The sequence below is a fragment of the Glarea lozoyensis genome (genome assembly GCF_000409485.1).
Source record: "Glarea lozoyensis ATCC 20868 chromosome Unknown GLAREA18, whole genome shotgun sequence".
NCBI classification, from domain to species: Eukaryota; Fungi; Ascomycota; class Leotiomycetes; order Helotiales; family Helotiaceae; genus Glarea; species Glarea lozoyensis.
In genome coordinates this window covers 311,936-329,499 of record NW_007360992.1, presented here as the reverse complement: position 1 = coordinate 329,499, position 17,564 = coordinate 311,936, and the positions used below count along the sequence as shown (strand labels likewise).

The following is a 17,564-nucleotide window of genomic DNA, read 5'->3' as shown; positions in this document are numbered from 1 at the left end:
CTGCTCAAGTTTCTTCTCTCTAACATCTCGGATTTCTTGTTGGTACTGAGTAAGTATTTGACTCCTTTTCGCCACAGCAGACCGCTTGAGAGATTCCACCTGATACTCCCGCAAAGTATCAGCGATTCCGACTTTTTCATCTCTACGTGCATCTATGCAGCGCATCATTGCGAGGTATCCTGGGTGTGTTGGGTTTGCTGATCTAAGCATCGCTTCCTCCCTGTTCAATTGATCTAGTCGCTCCGTATGTAGCCTGCGAAATTGTTAAAGACTTGGATATCTCGTAAAAGGGTTAGCTTTACCTGTCCCTGAAGGTCGTAAACTGGCGTTCTATGGCGCCCAATTGTTCTAAGGCAATACGTCTCTTTTCGACTATGATAAGTCAGTCGTAGGTCAGGACAATCTCGTTTCATACATACGCTCTTCCTCGTTCTTTTGTGCAGCATCTGCCTCGTCGTCTCCTTCATTTTCAGCGTTGTCTTCTTCCCCCCGCCGTAAATCGTCTTGTCCGTTGACAATGGCTTCTGCCTCGAGGACGTTTTCCGGCTCTTCGGCGTTATGAACACCATTTTCGATTCCTTTCCTCCTTTTCCGTCCCCGTTTCTTGGGCGAGACGGCAGTGTCTATGCCCGCTGCTACAGCTGTAGCCTGTAGCACTTCCTCAATCCCCTCGGCCAGACCGTCCTCAATGACTACCCCACCTTCGTCCCCCGATATATTTCCGCTGAGATGGTTGGGTTCAATATCAAGGTCTTCCTCCTGTTGCGTATCGTCATCCACCGCATACTCGTCGCCAGTCTTCATGACAGACCCAGTGCGCTTCCGCAGCGGCTCTCCAAGCTCTTCTTCGAGTCCACTTCCTGCCATTATTGACCGTTTTCGTTTTCGGGTATCTGATTCAATGGAGAGTAGGTTTTTGTTCTCGCCGGACGAATCGTCTAGAGATGTTGGCGCAGTCGGAACTTCGTCTGCATCCTCGTGGTTTGAACTTTTTGGGGACTCAGGGGACTCATCCATTGACAATTCTGCCTCGGACAATGGGTCTTCGTCGTCGTCATCGTCGTCTTCCTGATCTTCGGCAGTAATCTGGTTATGAAGTTTGCTCGGGGTATGATCGTAGGACGTATTGCCGTTGTGAGAGCTTAGGACGACGTCTTTTTGGGGTCGAAATTTGTTCGGTGATTCTTCGAGCCGTTCTGTCTCTGCCTCCGAATCGTTCTCTTCGTTTTCGTCGTCTGATATGTTACTGAGTTCATCGTCACTTCCTTCTATATCTTCATCCTGTTCAGCATCTTTGTCCTCAATTTCACTCAAGCTGCTGGATCCGTCTCCGTCAACCTCAATGTCGCTCAGCTCCTCTGGTGAAGGCCGCGCAAGCGCAGCTTGTAATAATGCATCGGCACCTTGGTCCATGGTCACACTCATGTTGCGCTGCAGGTATTTCGACTCAATCTGGCTTGAGTCCACTGTGGTTCACATAACCTCGCGGGACCGAGAGGAGGACGATTCGAATGTAGACCTTCCTCGTTTGTGTGGATGGTAGCAGTTTGGATCGCGGAGAAAGGCTAGGAGCCACCGAGAGATACGTACTGCGCCTGTTGCGAAAGAATATATCGAAGTGAAGAAAGATTCTAGTGATTGTTAGGAGCTCACACCGAGTGTGTCTGTGACGACCTTGTCGGCCTGCTTGTGTCGCGCTTGTGGATCCACAGTTTAAGCGGTGTTCTGCCGGACGTCCCCACTAAATTAGGAACAACAAGTGAAGCCAATCACACTCCTCATACATCGCCTAGTCACCTGGTATGTCCTTCGACCTTTTCCTGGGAAATCGCGTCTAGATCGAGTTGATTCCACACGTTCGCCTGGCCTTACTATCGAGTTCATCTACTTGCAAGTGAGCGCTTTGCACTGATTATTCCTTGAAAACAAACAGCTCACGACGAAGATGTATCCCACCGTGAGGTTATTGCAGCATGCTTGTCGAATCACGTTCTTTACCAGACAAAACTGTTCTCTATGCACCAATGCTAAACAGACTCTATCAAATGTTTGGGACAAAAGGCATTTCGAGTACAAAGAAATTGATGTCATGGAAGCGGAAGGAAAGACTTGGAGAAACATGTATGAATTTGATACACCTGTTGTAAGTTCAGATCGATTAGATTAGGGATTACGGAAGCACAGTAGTATCAATTCTAATAATATGAACATAGATACACATCAGCAAAGCATCGAGTGGAGAGGAGAATCCAGATCTCTCAGGGGATGCTCACAAACTGATGCATAGATTCTCAGAGGAAGAGGTCATAGAAAAAATGGATATTGCTGAATCTGGTTGATTCTGCATTTACAAAAGACTCTAAAAGCCATTGCCAATCCTGCTTTAGAGCCGAATTATTTACATTTTGCAGCTCTCGAAGAAAACTAGCTTTTGGCCTCTTACATCTAATTTATTTACAGTAACCAAAGCCTCTGCTACATGTTCTTGCTTCAACTCCCATAGCCTTGCTGCTTAGGTGCCGGGCCAGTCTTCTTCGCTATCGCCAATGCTTGCATTACACCTCCAGCAAGCACATGTATATCTGTCGCGGCACTGATCATGTGGAAGCCTTTATCAGCAAAATTCTGCGCTTGCTGTCCGTTGGTGCAAAAGATTCCTGCTTTTTTGCCAGCAGAATTTGCTGCCTGTAGCACTTTGTCAATGGCGGCTACCAAATTCTCGTGCATTGTCCCGTCAAGAATAGGATGACCTATGTTGTTTCCCAAGTCGAATGGGCCAACAAAAAGGACATCAATCCCAGGAACCGCAGCGATTGCGTCAACGTTCTCAAGGGCTTCTTTAGTCTCAATTTGTACAATTGTCAAAATCGCCTCGTTTGCCTGCTTGAGGTAGTCGGTGGCTCCCAGAGAGGGGTCAAATCGTTCATGTGGAAAAGGACTCCCAAATCCTCGCTGGCCTTGGGGTGGGAACTTGGCGCTACGAACGAGTTTCTTCGCATCTTCGACCGTGTAAAGGAGCGGCACGAGTACTCCATGAGCACCAGAATCGAGTGCGCCTGTTTCGGTCAGCAAGCAGTTAAATCATGAGCTAAGCGGAACCAACGTTTGACCATCCAACCCTGATTGTCAGGAATTCGGACTATAGGCGAAACGCCACAGGACGCTACGGCTGGTACTGCTTCATGCATCGAGGCATCTGTATAAAGTTTCAGCGACTTCTGCGAAAGAACTCGCGAAAACCAATGCTAGCTGCCTTTCCGCAACCTCGTGGTTCGAACGTGAAACTAGTCACTCAAAATGGATCACAAAATCATCGGACATGTCTGAATGAGAGTTTTTCCTTTGAATACGGATAGAAACTGCTAGATGTGAGTCTCTACTGCTCAGAGGTAACCGGCGCGGTATCATTCATGACCCAATACAACCATTTCCTAAGAGATGCGGGAACACACAACTCTGATGACTCGTTTATAAATATAGTCTTACCGTCAATATTTCCATCTATACCAAATTAGCTATGATCTCGCCATGTTCCGCAGTTTCAACGACATCAATCCTTCTCGTCTGAGATGTGGAATCATGAATGCCATTTCGCTTTTCAAAGACGCAGAACCTACGCTCGCAATCGACGACAACAAAGTCAACTCCAGTTCGGGCTAAAGTCCTCGAAATATTCGAACCAGGAGCCATTTGCCAACAACCGAAAGCAGCCTTGTTGCTATCCATAACCACTTTCATGCGATTCGACTCTTTCATTGCGACCATGGTGACGTGATGACGAATTGGTGGATTCGCACAAGATTGCTGATTTCTTGAGGAGCTTTGGAAGGCAGATTTGAAAAGGAATCCGCCAGCTCGAGTTCTGATGAGGCGTGTCTCTGAATTTGCGAGTAGCTTGAAGGAACGCCGAACATACGTTGAGTAATACATGCTAGGTGAGCTTCTTAGGCATGTACTTGTAGTCATTTATTACCCCACTACACCCCACTATCAACCACAATCACGTGCACCTTCCGACGTTGTCAATCCACCCAGCATTTTCTATGAGTCGGAAGTCTGGTTCTTCTTATATTCCTAAGAGTTGCCTTCAATTTTCTTCCTTCCACGTTTTGATCACACAAAGCTTCGTTCTTTAGCTGATCTCGCAAGGTTCTTGACATTTCTTTACACCTAGCCCCTAGTGTCAATTTTTTTCCAGGACTATAATGCTCACACAGGATACTCATGGAAGAATTGATCATATCAAATAACAAAGAAGCTACTCTATTATTATGAAGACCAGCTTGGCCGTCACCATGCATAGAGTCATACCATCATATTTCACGGCTTATTCTTTACCAGTCCAGTACCGAAACAAGCCCACTGGCTTTTGACAAGAGCCATAAGGATAAAGACAAGATAGTAGGGGCCAATAATAGCAGCTTTCATATCGTCTACAATCCCACCATTCGTCACAAAGAAAGGATCCGGGCTCCGCGGTGCCGTTTTAGTAGGTACTGCTCAATCGGAAGCGTTCCATAGCAAAATAGGATGGTCAGGCTTTACTGTAGGTTTGCGCTGGCTTTAGGATCCGGTTCATCATACAGTAGCGGTGTAAGTTTAAATCACATTACTCTTTCCCAGAGCCCCCGGCTTTCTTCCCGCCGCCAGTTGATCAACTTCACAAGTGCCAACGATTATTAGGATTGACCGAAACCGACGTTATGTACAAACCTAACCGTCCCACACTTTAAAGTCTTTATGTACGACCATAGGCAAAATTCCGCCTGTGGCCGAGTGAGGGATGCGAACTAGACTACATGAGTTTTCAAGTAGTCGGGTAGTCGTGGTGGAAGATGTTACCCCCACACTAATGCTGCAACCCTGCACATGCCAGGCGAACCGACCACTGGCATCAGTGGCATGCCCCCCTGAAAATCTCCAGAACGCTTCACGGCATTATTGATGGCGTCGATAATCACCTCAAATCCATAAGTTCTTCGGCTAAGCTTTTAACACCACACATGGAATTTATTCGGCGGACTTCCTGAGGCCTCTTCCCAGAATACGGAGCAGGTTCCGATATACAATACACAGGGAGGTTCCAAAACGATGACGGCCCGTTCTAAACCGGCAATCCTGCATACACTCTCTTAGGACGCTTAAAAGGTCTCATTGAGCGGAAATGGCTCTACGTTTGCTGCCACTGCGTAGTATCTATACAAAAACAGAGCACTGCATTCCACACATTTCAGTTGAGATGTGCGAAAGCTCTCCGATATTTGGTTGGGTTCGAAATGCAGATATCTTCGTATCCAATTTGCAAAATAACTCACCGAGTAATTCATTCATTGGTTGGAAGGGCTGACCAGGGATTACTGAATAGTGATATAGCTCAAATCCTCCGCTTTACGGACTATTTGGTGGTACGCTAGCTCCACGCTCACATACGAACATCAAGCACAAGACATGCAATGTGAGAGTCTTGGGTGTTCCTCATAGGGTCAGTACAGAAGTATGTTCCATCTGAAGTCTTCACCGTCGTACGGAATCGCCGCTATTCCCTGTTTCGGTCACGCAACAGCTTACCAGCGGCAATAAAAAGAATGACATAAACTCGCTTCGCGGGTAATCCCCCCTTTTATCCTCATATTATCCCAGATGTCCCCAAACCGGCGGGACGGTGTCTAGTGGCTGAAAGGATTTGGCCCGTCTGCTTCTGCTTCTTTCTCGGGATGTCTCGACTTGCGCAAAAGAAAGCCCGCGTGGCTTTTTCTACACCTACTCCAGGCCCACTACTCTACTCTAGTCCGAGGGATGGTCGAGGCCAAGAACTCGACGTAGTGTGGGGCGAGCCGTCCCTCCTATAATTGTGCGACGAACGGGACGTTGGGGCAGCCCTTGACCTTTCTTTAAAAGAACCCATTACCCACCCCTATCGTGAGTTTTCTCTTGCTTATCCTTCCTGTTCTCTGCTCGGTGAATAATTCAATCTATTTGCCGTCGCTTAAGCCGTCCGTTCCTCGCATTGCGCAAACCTGTGACGTAGCTTTGACCCCTGGCTACGTATTCTCAATTATATCACTCCCGACGGTTGATATTCACCTGGACATCAGAATCTCGGTCACTCAGTTGCCGACTTGATTACTATATAAACCTCTCCAGCTACCATCACACGCAATCAATAAAGAAAGGAAAAGACCTCAAAGTAGATATAACGCAAAATACCTCAATCTACAGTTCAAAGAAAAATAATGCTTTCATACGAAAACCGACCAGCCATGGGCCAGCCAACCACAGCAGCTTCGGATCACCTCCCAATCAATACACCAAGTACCACTGGCATTACCAATGGCACTAGCACCTCAAAATCCCAACCAGAAACCAAACACTCACACATTTGGTTAATTACTGGACCAGCAGGATGTGGAAAAAGCACAGTCGCAGCTTACATAGCTAAAGCCATGAGTCTCCCCTACATCGAAGGAGACGAAGTAAGCATCCACCAACCTATTCCCAATCCACAACACTAACACCACCCAGTTCCACCCAGAAGCAAACGTCAAGAAAATGTCCGAGGGCATCCCCCTTACCGACGCAGACCGCTGGGACTGGCTAACGCAACTGCGCGAGGAAGCCGTCAAACGAATCGCCTCCGGCTCCCAAGGCGTGGTCGTCACTTGCTCAGCTCTGAAGCGCAAATACAGAGACGTCATCCGTGTTGCACCGTATTACTCCCACGACGTCCTCGTCCACTTCATCTACCTCCACGCTCGCGAAGAAGTGCTAGTTGCCCGAGTCGGTGCGCGCAAGGGCCACTATATGCCAGCGAGCATGGTACATAGCCAATTTGGGATTCTCGAGGCGCCAGGAAAGGACGAGACGGATGTGATTAGTGTGGATGTGAGCGGGACGCTGGAGGAGGTCGAGCAGGATGCGCTGGCGAAGATTCGGGACGCTGTGAAGGCGGAATTGGTCATGGATTCGTAGGGTCGGATTCTGGGGGTTGGGTCAGCGTGGGGATTGAATGGGTTTAGACTAGGACGGGATCTGGGATTGGTGTTTTCATCTTGGCGTTTGTAAGGTTACAGTGCACGCGTGGGTGAGATACCTTGAGAAGGAATGGATTACACAGACAGGCGTCTTGCTGGGTGGATTTCTTGCTGGCTTGCTCTTTTCATACTGGCTATGGATTTCCCTTTGCAGAATAGGCTACAGAGGATTGGCGTTGGGCTGTCTGCTTTGGGCTGAAATCACGGAGCAAAATAGATAGGCGTTTTGGTATCACCAGAAGTGTGCAATTACAACCATGAACCTTGACAACTAACTTTTTTCATTTTCGTGAACTCTATAGTCTCTATTCTATGCCACATCGCGTACCTCTTGTTTGCGGGGTAGGAGGCCCGTTACTCCAGTTACACTTCATGCGACGTGACAGCGCTTTGGCTTGAGGCTGAGCCCCGGGAGATGGCTATAGGTCGGGAAGGCAGTCCCAATGTATTCCCATGTGCCAAAACGGCTTGTTTCTTGTGTAACCTCGCGACAAGTACGCTGCTGCATGCTGGCCGGAACTTCACCCGGTACATCCTGAGCCGATTGAAGGCCGAAGAGCGTCTACCGCAGATGCATGAGCATACTGTCTGGGTTCTCAACGAAACCTTTTACTACCTCGGCGGCCCGCGCCATCGTTGCTCCGTCGATGACCCGGTGGTCTGCACTCCAGCTAAAGTTGACGACCTGTTTGGCGATCACTTGACCATCTGGTCCGAAGGCTGGCATCGTTCTCAACTTCCCCATGCCTAATATTGCCAGTTCTTTCTCTACTATCACAGGAGCTACATAGGTGCCACCTATGCTTCCGATATTGGACAATGTTATAGTTCCACCGGTAAGGTCCTGTGTTGAAAGCTTTCCAGAAGAGGCTAGCAACTGTAACCGGGTGAGTTCCGCGGCGATACCTAGGATGTTGAGACTAGAAACGTTCTTAATAACTGGAACCAACAGTCCCATGGGGGTATCCATGGCTACACCAATGTTGTGATGGGTACGATGAACAAGAACCGGCTTGCCTGTCCCGGGATCCGCGTCAACCCTTGCATTGAGTATTGGATAGTGATCCATGGACAGAGACATGGCCTTGATAATAAAAGGTAGATAGGAGAGCTTATGAACGTCTGATATTGGGCTCGATTTCAAGCCCCTGTTCAACCTTGAGCGCAGTTCGGTAAGCTGGTCGAAGTCGATCTCGTCTGTATAAAGGAAGTGTGGTTTAGCTAAGGCTTTTGTCATCGACTTGAACATCTGCGATTGAATGTTGGTTAATGAAACTACCGTCTCTTGTTGCTTCGAGATCTGCACCGCGGATGCCGTGGGGGTCTGCTCAGCTGCCGAAGTGCCAGCAGCACGGCGTCTCGCAAACTCATGTACGTCCTCTTTCAACACCCTACCATCTTTCCCAGTCCCTCTAACCTCAGTTATTTCCACCTTCAGTTCCTTGGTGAGGTGTCTTACAGCTGGTGTTGCCAGATTTGCGTGCTTGCTTCTTGAAGTATCAATTGGCGGGGTAGATGGCGGGGCACTTCTGGATACCACATCTGGTTTTCTGCTACTCGGCGAGCCTTCGGAACTGGCTAAATTTTCGGTTTTCGTGGATTCAGTTGACGAAGGGTTCGCAGACTTCTCTTGCTGTAAGCCCGATTCTCCACTAGCATCTGAGCCAGTCAAGGCCTCCAGATCTTGCGCGCTAACCTCGCTTTGTATATCAATATCTAGTAGGGGCTTGCCTACTTTTGCCATGTCCCCAGCTTCATAATGCAGCTTTTTTATAACCCCTGCAAATCTGCTTGTAATTTCGACAGAGGCTTTGTCGCTCTGTACTTCGCACAGCTTATCCCATTCCTCAACCCGGGCTTCCGGTTCCACGAACCATTGAATGATCTCACATTCTCGTATTCCTAGGCATATGCTGTTAGTATACAGTCCAAAAGTATAAGGAGTCCTAAAGTTACCTTCACCAATGTCTGCTAGAAGAAAGGGCTTCACCGCTTGAGATTTCCGTGTCTCATGAAATGCTCGGTACGAAGGGAGACTGGCACAATACCTAGTGGCACTAGGAACATTTGCGCGTTTCAGAGCAAATTGGGTTAATCTTTGGAGGCGCATGATGAAGATATGTCTTCCTCGAGATCGTATGATCAGAGGAGAAATAGACTCTCATGGTGATTATACGTACCCTTCTCCAGGAAAGGCGGGTTAAGAAGTGACATCTGGGGTTCCCCACAAAGATCTGAATTAAGACCGGTTATCGTCGGCGGATATGGTTGGCGGCATGTCATGTCTTCGGACCCCTGATCCCATGCACGGACCAGTTCGCTGCTACGAAACTAGTCAAATTTTGTGAAGATGCATTGTTGATCCGGTGAACAAGACGAAACAATTGCACAATCATGATTTTGTCACGAAAGGCTCGGGATCCTAAAAATGTAGGAATAGACGCAGCGGCATGTCTGCTATGTCAATGGAGGAGTTTCAACACATCATTTCGCCCACTAGCTCAACAGCAGCCGACCAAGCCCAAAAGTGTAGCTCCGAAGTCACAACCTCCCGTTCCAGATAAACCGCCAGCTAGTCCAGCGACCCCAGCTCCATTACCCTCTGCTCTCGAAGACGCCCCCAAATCATACGGCAGAGCACATGAGGTCTTCACACCGAAGCCTCTTCTGCGGCCAATTGGTCTACCAAACCCTCCTCGGCCAGGTGAGAATACCGGAGTCGACACGAGAAGCTTGAAACAGAGGAGAGATGATTTTGTTGACTACGACAAACATCTGGCTAAGAGGAAGGAATTGTAAGTCTTATTTTTGGCACTGCAACATGCCTGGGCTGATGCAACGTTGTAGAACTCACAAAGTCGCATCACCCTACTTCCGAGAATGGGACAATATGCGATTTTCTAAGGGGAAAAGCTTCATCGCCCCCCCTAATATATTCAAATCCGATTTATCACTATATTTCCCTAACCTTCGCGGACAGACACTGTTGAAAGACCGGTCCCCCAAGGATACGACTCCCGCTCTCGAAGACAAGATATCAATAGTAAGCATTTTCAGTACGCGATGGGCGGAGAACCAAGCAAATACTTTCGTTTCCGAGAGAGCCAATGCAGAACTGCACGAAGTTTTGAAAGGCAGTAAAGGACTGGCGCAGATGGTACGAATTAATCTGGAGGAAAACTGGATGAAGGCCATGCTCGTTAAGTTATTCATGCCAAGCTTGAGGAAACAGATGGAGGAGAGCTCGTGGGGACGTTATTTCTTGATTAGGAAGGGCTTCAAGCAAGAAATGAAGGAAGCCATTGGTTTACTCAACACCAAGGTCGGCTATATATATGTGGTTGACGGGAAGTGTCGAATCCGATGGGCTGGAAGCGGTAACAGCTCAGAAGAGGAGAGATCCGGACTTGTAAAAGCAGTTGGCAGACTTCTCGAGCAATCGAAGGCGCAAAAGGCAAAGCCCATTCCTCCACCACGGAAGAAGACGATAGACTCCAAGTCGAATAAGAAGGCTGCAACAACCGAGCCTCTTGCGCTATGATGTTGGAAAGGATCGAAGCACGATCACTGTATTACTAGTCATACCGACGCCTATTGTTCCAAAACTGTACACCACCATGCCTACCAGCCAAATCCAAACGCCCGCTTTAATGCACAACAATCCGAGCCTCCTCTTACATAAAATACAAAAACATCAGAAAGCAGAAAGCGATGAAGCTTCCCATTATGATACCGTCTCTCCTCTTCCTCGCAGATATCCTCCCTATCAAGGAATTCAATCCTGGGACCTGGCTTGCAGCACCGGTAATTCGACGATTGATGCTGGCTAATGTCTCCCTCTGTATCCCGAAACTCTCATTGACAGCATAAGCTTGACTCAATACACTATCTGCCATGTTGTGACTGTTTTCTATCCTAGACCTTTCACCTAACATATAATCCGCCTCTGCCGCCTCAGGGTTGTTGGAATGGTAAGCGTCAATGTCGCTTCTCACATTCGAAAGGAGATTTGCCCGGTTGCGGGCCTCATTCAGCTGCGATTTTAATCTTGACAGTTCGCGTCGGTGTTCCTGGAGTACCTCTTTATGGCGCGACAGATTGTTCTGCTTAAGCGCGGAGGCTGTTAGGGTTGCTTCGGAATCGAGGAGTCTGGTAAGTTGCGATATGAGGGTTTCTCGCTGAACGCAGGATTAATTTTTGTAAAGCGATTGACAACGACCAACTATACCTTTTCTAGTATATCCTGTAATTTGGCCTCGGTATGCCGCTCATCTTCAGAAGGTTTTGCTGGGATATTCGGAACCGCTGCGAACTGCGAATATGTGTGAAATAGAGTCTCTGTCTATTTTAAAGTTAGGCCAGTTGACAGTTACAACGTAGGGGATGTACCTGAGTTTCTAACGATCTTGCTTGTTGTCGCAGTTGCGCCCAACCAGTACCTGTAGAAGTAGCCATCGTCGTGCAATTAATTTTCTCAAAAGGTAGGTTTCATGTGTATTCCAAGAACACAACTCTGATACTTGATTTCTGTCTTTGATCACCATCGTAGGAACTCATGCGTCGGCACGGAAGCAAAGACGGACCGATCCTTTGGGCACGTGCTGCGACTGAGGGTTGTCTCGCTTGAGGCTTAGCGCGTTGACCGCCGCCCACCAAGGCAATTTTCCTGTAATCGAATAATTTCGCGATCTTTTAACGACAACGACGACCACCCCTCCAATCGACAACCAACGCACGGCAAAAACTCACGATGGTAAGGGGAACTGATGCCGATATTATAATGATGCAGGCACATCTTTTTGAGAAGATCAGGGTGGCTAATTCACATGCGACAGTCGTCCGGAAAAGTTAAGACTGGCCAACTTTGGTCCAAGAACAAGGCCGACCTTGCTAAGCAACTTGGAGAGTTGAAGACAGAGTTGGGTCAATTGAGAACACAGAAGATTGCTGGAGGATCAGCGTCGAAGCTCACAAAGATGTGCGTACATTCCGTTGCGAAGGGCGAGCTTAGGACAGAGTCAAGATGTCATGGCAGAGGATGCTGGGATGATGGACAATGTACTAATGACTATATTCTCATAGTCACGATATCCGAAAATCGATCGCGAAGGTTCTCACAGTCATCAACGCAAACCAGCGCGCTCAGCTCCGTCTCTTCTACAAGGGAAAGAAGTACACACCACTCGACCTCCGACCAAAGCAGACACGTGCCATTCGAAGACGCCTAACCAAGAACGAGAGCGGAAAGACATTGGAGAAGACAAAGAAGCGATCGGTACACTTCCCACAACGGAAATACGCTATCAAGGTATGTCGAAATGTTGATCTGGGTTAGGATTTTCAAAGACTAATGGCTGGGCAGGCTGAGGCTTAGAGGGAACTTTGGGAATCGTTTTGTGGCATGGCTTCTTTGCAAACGGCTTGATTTATTTCTAGGGTTACGGTGTATCATCGAGAATAGCATGGTAGGCGTGGAGCCACCCTAAAAGAATCACGACAATAAGCAAATATGGTCTCGACACGATTTTATGTGATGTGATGCGATGTTGTTTCAAGGGGTGTTGCGGTGCTCTTCTGGGATTTTGTCCACAAACGAACCGGTCCGTTGGAGTTTCCTTGAAGAACTGGCCGTGTAATTTCTACCGGATTATCTACTTTATTTGGCTGCCGATTTTCAATGATTTAGCTCACCCCGTTACAACGCTTGTCTGAGGACTACAATCCGAGGTACGAAACGGCTACGCTATCCTCGAACACCTTGATTATTACGAATCGAGAAAAATTGTGTCCATAGCACTTGCGTCGGGTTCTATGAATTCTAGCATAAAGTGCTCGTTTACTCCCCAGAGGACTTTGTTCATATGTACCTGTTGTTTTGTTACAACTTCTGCTTCCTGTTACGCATTTACCTCTGGGAGGAATTTTTTCGTTCATCCAACTGCCCTTGCCATTTTTTTCTTTTTCCCGTTACACACATCCAAGGTCCAAGTTCATTAAACATCCCTTTTTATCACTTGATTTGTCACCCTGTGGTCCCACAATACTGGTATCATTGCCTTCTCGGAACCGAAACTCGTCTCACGGAAATGCATAACGAAGCTAGAGTTTGTTCTGGTGGTGATTTGAATTCTCTGAATATTGTCTTCCATCCGCTCTGAAGATGTCATCATCTCTATATCTCCAAGAAGTCTTTGGTTCTATCCCTTTTGCTTGGATTTTCAGGACGCCAATCCAGACTTATTATGAACAAGAGATCTTTACGTCTGTTAACCGACCTTCTTCATCTCTTCTCGTTTTCGGAAAATGGTAAATCAGAATTACCTCAGGTTTTTTGAAACTCAGTCACTGGATATAATTAATTAAGTGCGCCAAGTTGACGTCCAAGCTAACACGAATATAAAGACCGACGTCGTGGTAAAGGATACTCCATGGTTTACATTTTATTCCTGATATCACTTCTGAGACTATTCGTTCATGAAATCTTCTGGTCCTATACTTTTCCATTGTCAACTCTTCCCAAAAATAGAATCACTACACTCCATCAAACTCGTCCACTATCATTTAATCCCCCCTCATCTTCGAATCAACAAAAACAGAGTATCTATATAAGCCACATCTTCTGCCACCCTTGGGCCCAAACTAAAGGGAAGGAGTAAAGTCTAAAATTCAAATTGCCAACACCTCACTCTCATTCCATCCCTGCTCTTGATGCGTCCAAGAGAACTCTGCTCAAAGCATCTTAATGCTGTTGGAGTTACAAGATCATATTTCTGGCTCTCGGTTGTGATGCTACATATAACTCTATTGATCTAATGAAAGCCCCTAGGTTGTATCTTCGATACCAGCTTATTCTGAGATGTAAACCGCAATTAAATTGATAATTATCTATCTGCCGAAAAGAGCTCTCCTGAGTCTGAGAAACAGGATGTGGGATTAGTGGATATGCTCAGGAAGGGTAAATATTAGGCGGGTTGAATAGATTCAAATTAAGATGATCGCGTTACTCAAAATTGTGCTTGGATCAACACCCTGTTTGCTATATTCTTGGTCCAACGAAGGAATGGTCGTGGGTGAGGTTGGATGAATATTTCAAATATGATAGTTGTATTTAGTAATAGGAACATTGCGATGTATGATTCTACAAGTTTGTGAGGTAAGTACAGGTCTTTCATTCAAGTGGGACAATCTGTTGTTGCGAGGAAAGACAATGGGATATGAAAAGATAAAAGAGAGTAATTGAAAAATATCTTCAAAGCCATGACTTGTAAATTAGTAAATGTCAGGATGAATCCTCAAAAGAGATGGTCTGTAGTGAAAGGTACCGGTTCTTTTCAACTTGTGGCCATACCTCAACATGTAAATCACCATCACGCAAGACGGCACTTCACAATCCTCACCCCGCTGAAAATCAAGTCACTCATTCAAAAGATCTCATTCAACCAAACCACCCAACAGAGCTCTAATGTCTCAATCCCCAGAAACCCCGGCAACATGTCTCTTTTCATTCCCATCCGCAAAAACTCCCATCAATGACCCGCAATCTCAACAGCTATAAAAAGCCGGAGTGGTATAACTAAACTCAAAAGCTGCCGTCCAAACATCATCATCATCGTAATCTATCATGCCCTTCGTACCCGAAATTTTGTTGAACTCCTTGCAATGGTAAATTCGCCGTAGCCTCCTATTCACTTTTGCTCTGTTTTTTTACTTTCCCATAAGCGCCCAATTCGCCTAAAACCTCTCTATGTGACCCTTAATGTATGTTTCGACAACCCTAACTCGAACTTTGAACTTCACTGCTGCCTCGAGTGTCTCTAGATGCAATTGACCCAACACTGCCAGCACGCTTTTCAGAATCTTTCTTATGCGAAGCCATATGTCGCTTGAGCATATCCATCCTGTGATAGGATTTTGGACATCCTGGCACGGGACATTCGTGTACTCCACGCTCACCATGCGTCTTTCGATGTTTGGATAAATTTGAAGACTCCGAGAAACACTTGCCACATATCTCACATGCCAATGGTTTGTCTTTTGTATGGGTCCTCTCGTGGACAGCTGCGAGCAATTAGTTGATTTCATAAAAGGTGTATTCAAAGTTACATACTGCATGCGCTCTGTTGTGGAAACCGCTTCGTACAATACTTGCACTGCCATGGCTTTTCATTGCTATGCAGATTCATATGCTGCGCCAACGCTTGCTCTGCGGAGAAATTCTTATGACAAATGTTACATGTGCAGCATTTATCTACAAGTATTAGGAAGTGCTTATAAATCTTGGGAACAACACTTACAATTTGTGTGGGATGCCATATGTCGCTCCAATTTTCCCCGCTGCGAAAAGCCGCACTTCTCGTTTCCTCTTTTATCTGCACGAGTACATCCCTTCCAGCAGCATTTATATCCAGACTTCTTGTCTAGCGATGCTAGATGCTCTTTGACAATATGTTGGTGGAGATCAGGAGCCGACTCGAAGAATGAACCACAAGTCTTGCCCTCCACCCCTGACCATAAACAAACATGAGCATCATCATCTGCTTTCTGGACTGGGGGACTCATCACAGCTTCTACCAAAGTTTTCGCAGATGGTATTGTTTTCGGAACGAGTCCTGCTTGATGGTCGAGGTCAATCTCAGCCTCACCACCCTTGAGTAAATGCTGATGTGTGAGATGGGTTGAGAACTCGTTCAGGTCATTGAATGTAGTATTACATCTTTGCACTTCACATAGGAGTGAGCCCTGAGCAGGCATGGCATGAGCTCGGCTGAAATGGGTCTGGAACATGTAAGCATTAGGAATGACACGATCTGGATCGCAGTCTGGCGCTGGACACATCAATGGTTGAGATGGTGCTGTGAAATCGTAACCATGATTAGAACTCATATGGTTGAGGAAGTTTGGCGCAATGTTCTCAGGACAAGATTCTTGCTGAATAGGGCAATGAAGCGTCATCTGAGGAGCTACATGCGTGTCGAAACAGTGAGCTAGCCAATCCTCATTGTTCTGAAATCTTTCTTCGCAAGCCTCCCACGCACAAAGCATAGGAAATGGAGAGTTGTCCTGGTCATATTCCGAGTCTGTCCATTGATTGGCAACTGGAGGAGGTTGGAACGAAGCGCCCGCTCCAGAGAGAACTCCAAGGCTAGGATCGTATGAGTTTGATTGAGCGCCATAATTTGACGGCGTTTGTAGGCCAGTTGTTGGCGAGAAGGAGGTCGACATATTGACAGCAGAAGGTGTGGTTGCCATTGGTGACTGTTCTACCGAGCTATAATGTATGCCACTATAGAGACCGTAAGACTGATCAACGTTATTCTCCATATGGGTTGGACCCATTCGAGGCGACTGCGGATTCCAAGCATTTTGGGTGGAATTGGTCCAATCTTGTAGTCTCGATTCCAAAAACCCATCCGAATTGGTTGCAGATTCTCTGTTCCTTGGTGTATCATCATGCTCAGGGCAGGAACACTTTGGTATGCCACAAGCACACTCTCCACAAGATGCCACTACTTCCTCTGCACACTCCGGATCGACACATGGCTCCCCATCAGAGCAACTGCTACAGCAAGTGCTTTGAGAACCAGTCTGGGAGAAGCATTTGTCGACAACTTGACATTCATGCTTGGTGGCCTCGGGATCAATTCTGACCCTCTTCGCAGTAGAACGATCGAAAGACTCGACCGGCGTTGGATGTGTGATAGGGCGCGCAAACATGGCCTGAGTAGAGATGTCCCGAGGATTCGAGTTGTATCGATGAGTGAAAGCCGGACTCATGGGCCCAGACAGACTTGGAGGCCGCGCAGCCATTACTGATTGAGGCATGTCGCCGACTGATGGTTTGCCCTCGGATCTCTTGTCGGCTTCGAAGTGCGGGAAGCTGTCAAAAGCGATGTTTTGCTGAAACTCGGGATACTGATATCCTTCCGACGTGAAGAAAGGATCCGTGTCGTTCGCAATAGTCCAAATGTTGGATATATCATCCGGGAAGCCGTAGGGCTGACCCTGTGACACAAATTCCTGAGATTCCATGGTCAATATATTGTCCGTGAATCAATACCCTTCCAAACAATCCCGTTGCAATTCGAGCCCGACAGCAGCGGTCGGGTGAGAGAAGGTGAAGCAACAGAACGCAAGTCAAGTGACAAAGAGGTCGTTGGGTAGATAGAGCGGAGCGAGCAAAGTAATGATTCCGCTCTTGCCAAAATTGCAGCACATGTGCTTGCTTGACGCAAGATCTACCGCTTTGAAAACATTTTCCGCATAGAATAGTTGGACATCGAATGGGGGGTAGCACGAAAGAGAGCACGTACTTGCTGGGTCCCTGCCTTTGGGGGATGAGATCAGTGGTAGGTATCCATCCGGGTGCTCAGAGATTCGAAAAGTGCTCGGCCAGTAGCGCACGCTGATTGTTCAGCCAGCACGTGCGTGGAACAAAGGAACAGACGCCTCGATGATGACTCGATAAGACCGCGGGGTGCAGGTGGTCAAGACGAAGATGATGAGAATAATATTCTACGATGGGAGAGAAAGAGC

General features: G+C 47.2%; 8 protein-coding genes across 8 annotated transcripts; 3 read left to right on the top strand and 5 right to left on the bottom strand.

The window, feature by feature from the left end:
• Nucleotides 1–298: 298 nt before the first annotated feature.
• GLAREA_12339 (uncharacterized protein) lies at nucleotides 299–1,425 on the bottom strand (the record flags this gene model as incomplete). Its single annotated transcript, XM_008083121.1, has 2 exons — nucleotides 299–372; nucleotides 420–1,425. 2 exons carry the CDS (start codon nucleotides 1,423–1,425, stop codon nucleotides 299–301), a joined length of 1,080 nt encoding a protein of 359 aa, XP_008081312.1.
• Nucleotides 1,426–2,490: 1,065 nt separating this feature from the next.
• Nucleotides 2,491–3,765, bottom strand: GLAREA_12338 (Phosphoenolpyruvate/pyruvate; the record flags this gene model as incomplete). The annotated part of the gene is made up of 4 exons (XM_008083120.1): nucleotides 2,491–3,056; nucleotides 3,104–3,196; nucleotides 3,487–3,501; nucleotides 3,618–3,765. 4 exons carry the CDS (start codon nucleotides 3,763–3,765, stop codon nucleotides 2,491–2,493), a joined length of 822 nt encoding a protein of 273 aa, XP_008081311.1.
• Nucleotides 3,766–6,233: 2,468 nt separating this feature from the next.
• On the top strand, nucleotides 6,234–6,969 carry GLAREA_12337 (P-loop containing nucleoside triphosphate hydrolase; the record flags this gene model as incomplete). Its single annotated transcript, XM_008083119.1, has 2 exons — nucleotides 6,234–6,473; nucleotides 6,523–6,969. 2 exons carry the CDS (start codon nucleotides 6,234–6,236, stop codon nucleotides 6,967–6,969), a joined length of 687 nt encoding a protein of 228 aa, XP_008081310.1.
• Nucleotides 6,970–7,593: 624 nt separating this feature from the next.
• GLAREA_12336 (CoA-dependent acyltransferase) lies at nucleotides 7,594–9,141 on the bottom strand (the record flags this gene model as incomplete). The annotated part of the gene is made up of 2 exons (XM_008083118.1): nucleotides 7,594–8,933; nucleotides 8,988–9,141. The coding sequence occupies 2 exons, from the start codon at nucleotides 9,139–9,141 to the stop codon at nucleotides 7,594–7,596; spliced, it is 1,494 nt and encodes a 497-aa protein (XP_008081309.1).
• Nucleotides 9,142–9,425: 284 nt separating this feature from the next.
• On the top strand, nucleotides 9,426–10,572 carry GLAREA_12335 (uncharacterized protein; the record flags this gene model as incomplete). The annotated part of the gene is made up of 2 exons (XM_008083117.1): nucleotides 9,426–9,826; nucleotides 9,879–10,572. 2 exons carry the CDS (start codon nucleotides 9,426–9,428, stop codon nucleotides 10,570–10,572), a joined length of 1,095 nt encoding a protein of 364 aa, XP_008081308.1.
• Nucleotides 10,573–10,705: 133 nt separating this feature from the next.
• On the bottom strand, nucleotides 10,706–11,486 carry GLAREA_12334 (vesicle transport v-SNARE protein Gos1, putative; the record flags this gene model as incomplete). The annotated part of the gene is made up of 3 exons (XM_008083116.1): nucleotides 10,706–11,209; nucleotides 11,260–11,373; nucleotides 11,421–11,486. The coding sequence occupies 3 exons, from the start codon at nucleotides 11,484–11,486 to the stop codon at nucleotides 10,706–10,708; spliced, it is 684 nt and encodes a 227-aa protein (XP_008081307.1).
• Nucleotides 11,487–11,857: 371 nt separating this feature from the next.
• On the top strand, nucleotides 11,858–12,405 carry GLAREA_12333 (Ribosomal protein L29 (L29p); the record flags this gene model as incomplete). The annotated part of the gene is made up of 3 exons (XM_008083115.1): nucleotides 11,858–12,009; nucleotides 12,114–12,339; nucleotides 12,394–12,405. 3 exons carry the CDS (start codon nucleotides 11,858–11,860, stop codon nucleotides 12,403–12,405), a joined length of 390 nt encoding a protein of 129 aa, XP_008081306.1.
• Nucleotides 12,406–14,805: 2,400 nt separating this feature from the next.
• On the bottom strand, nucleotides 14,806–17,060 carry GLAREA_12332 (C2H2 and C2HC zinc finger; the record flags this gene model as incomplete). Its single annotated transcript, XM_008083114.1, has 3 exons — nucleotides 14,806–15,089; nucleotides 15,139–15,279; nucleotides 15,326–17,060. 3 exons carry the CDS (start codon nucleotides 17,058–17,060, stop codon nucleotides 14,806–14,808), a joined length of 2,160 nt encoding a protein of 719 aa, XP_008081305.1.
• Nucleotides 17,061–17,564: the final 504 nt, after the last annotated feature.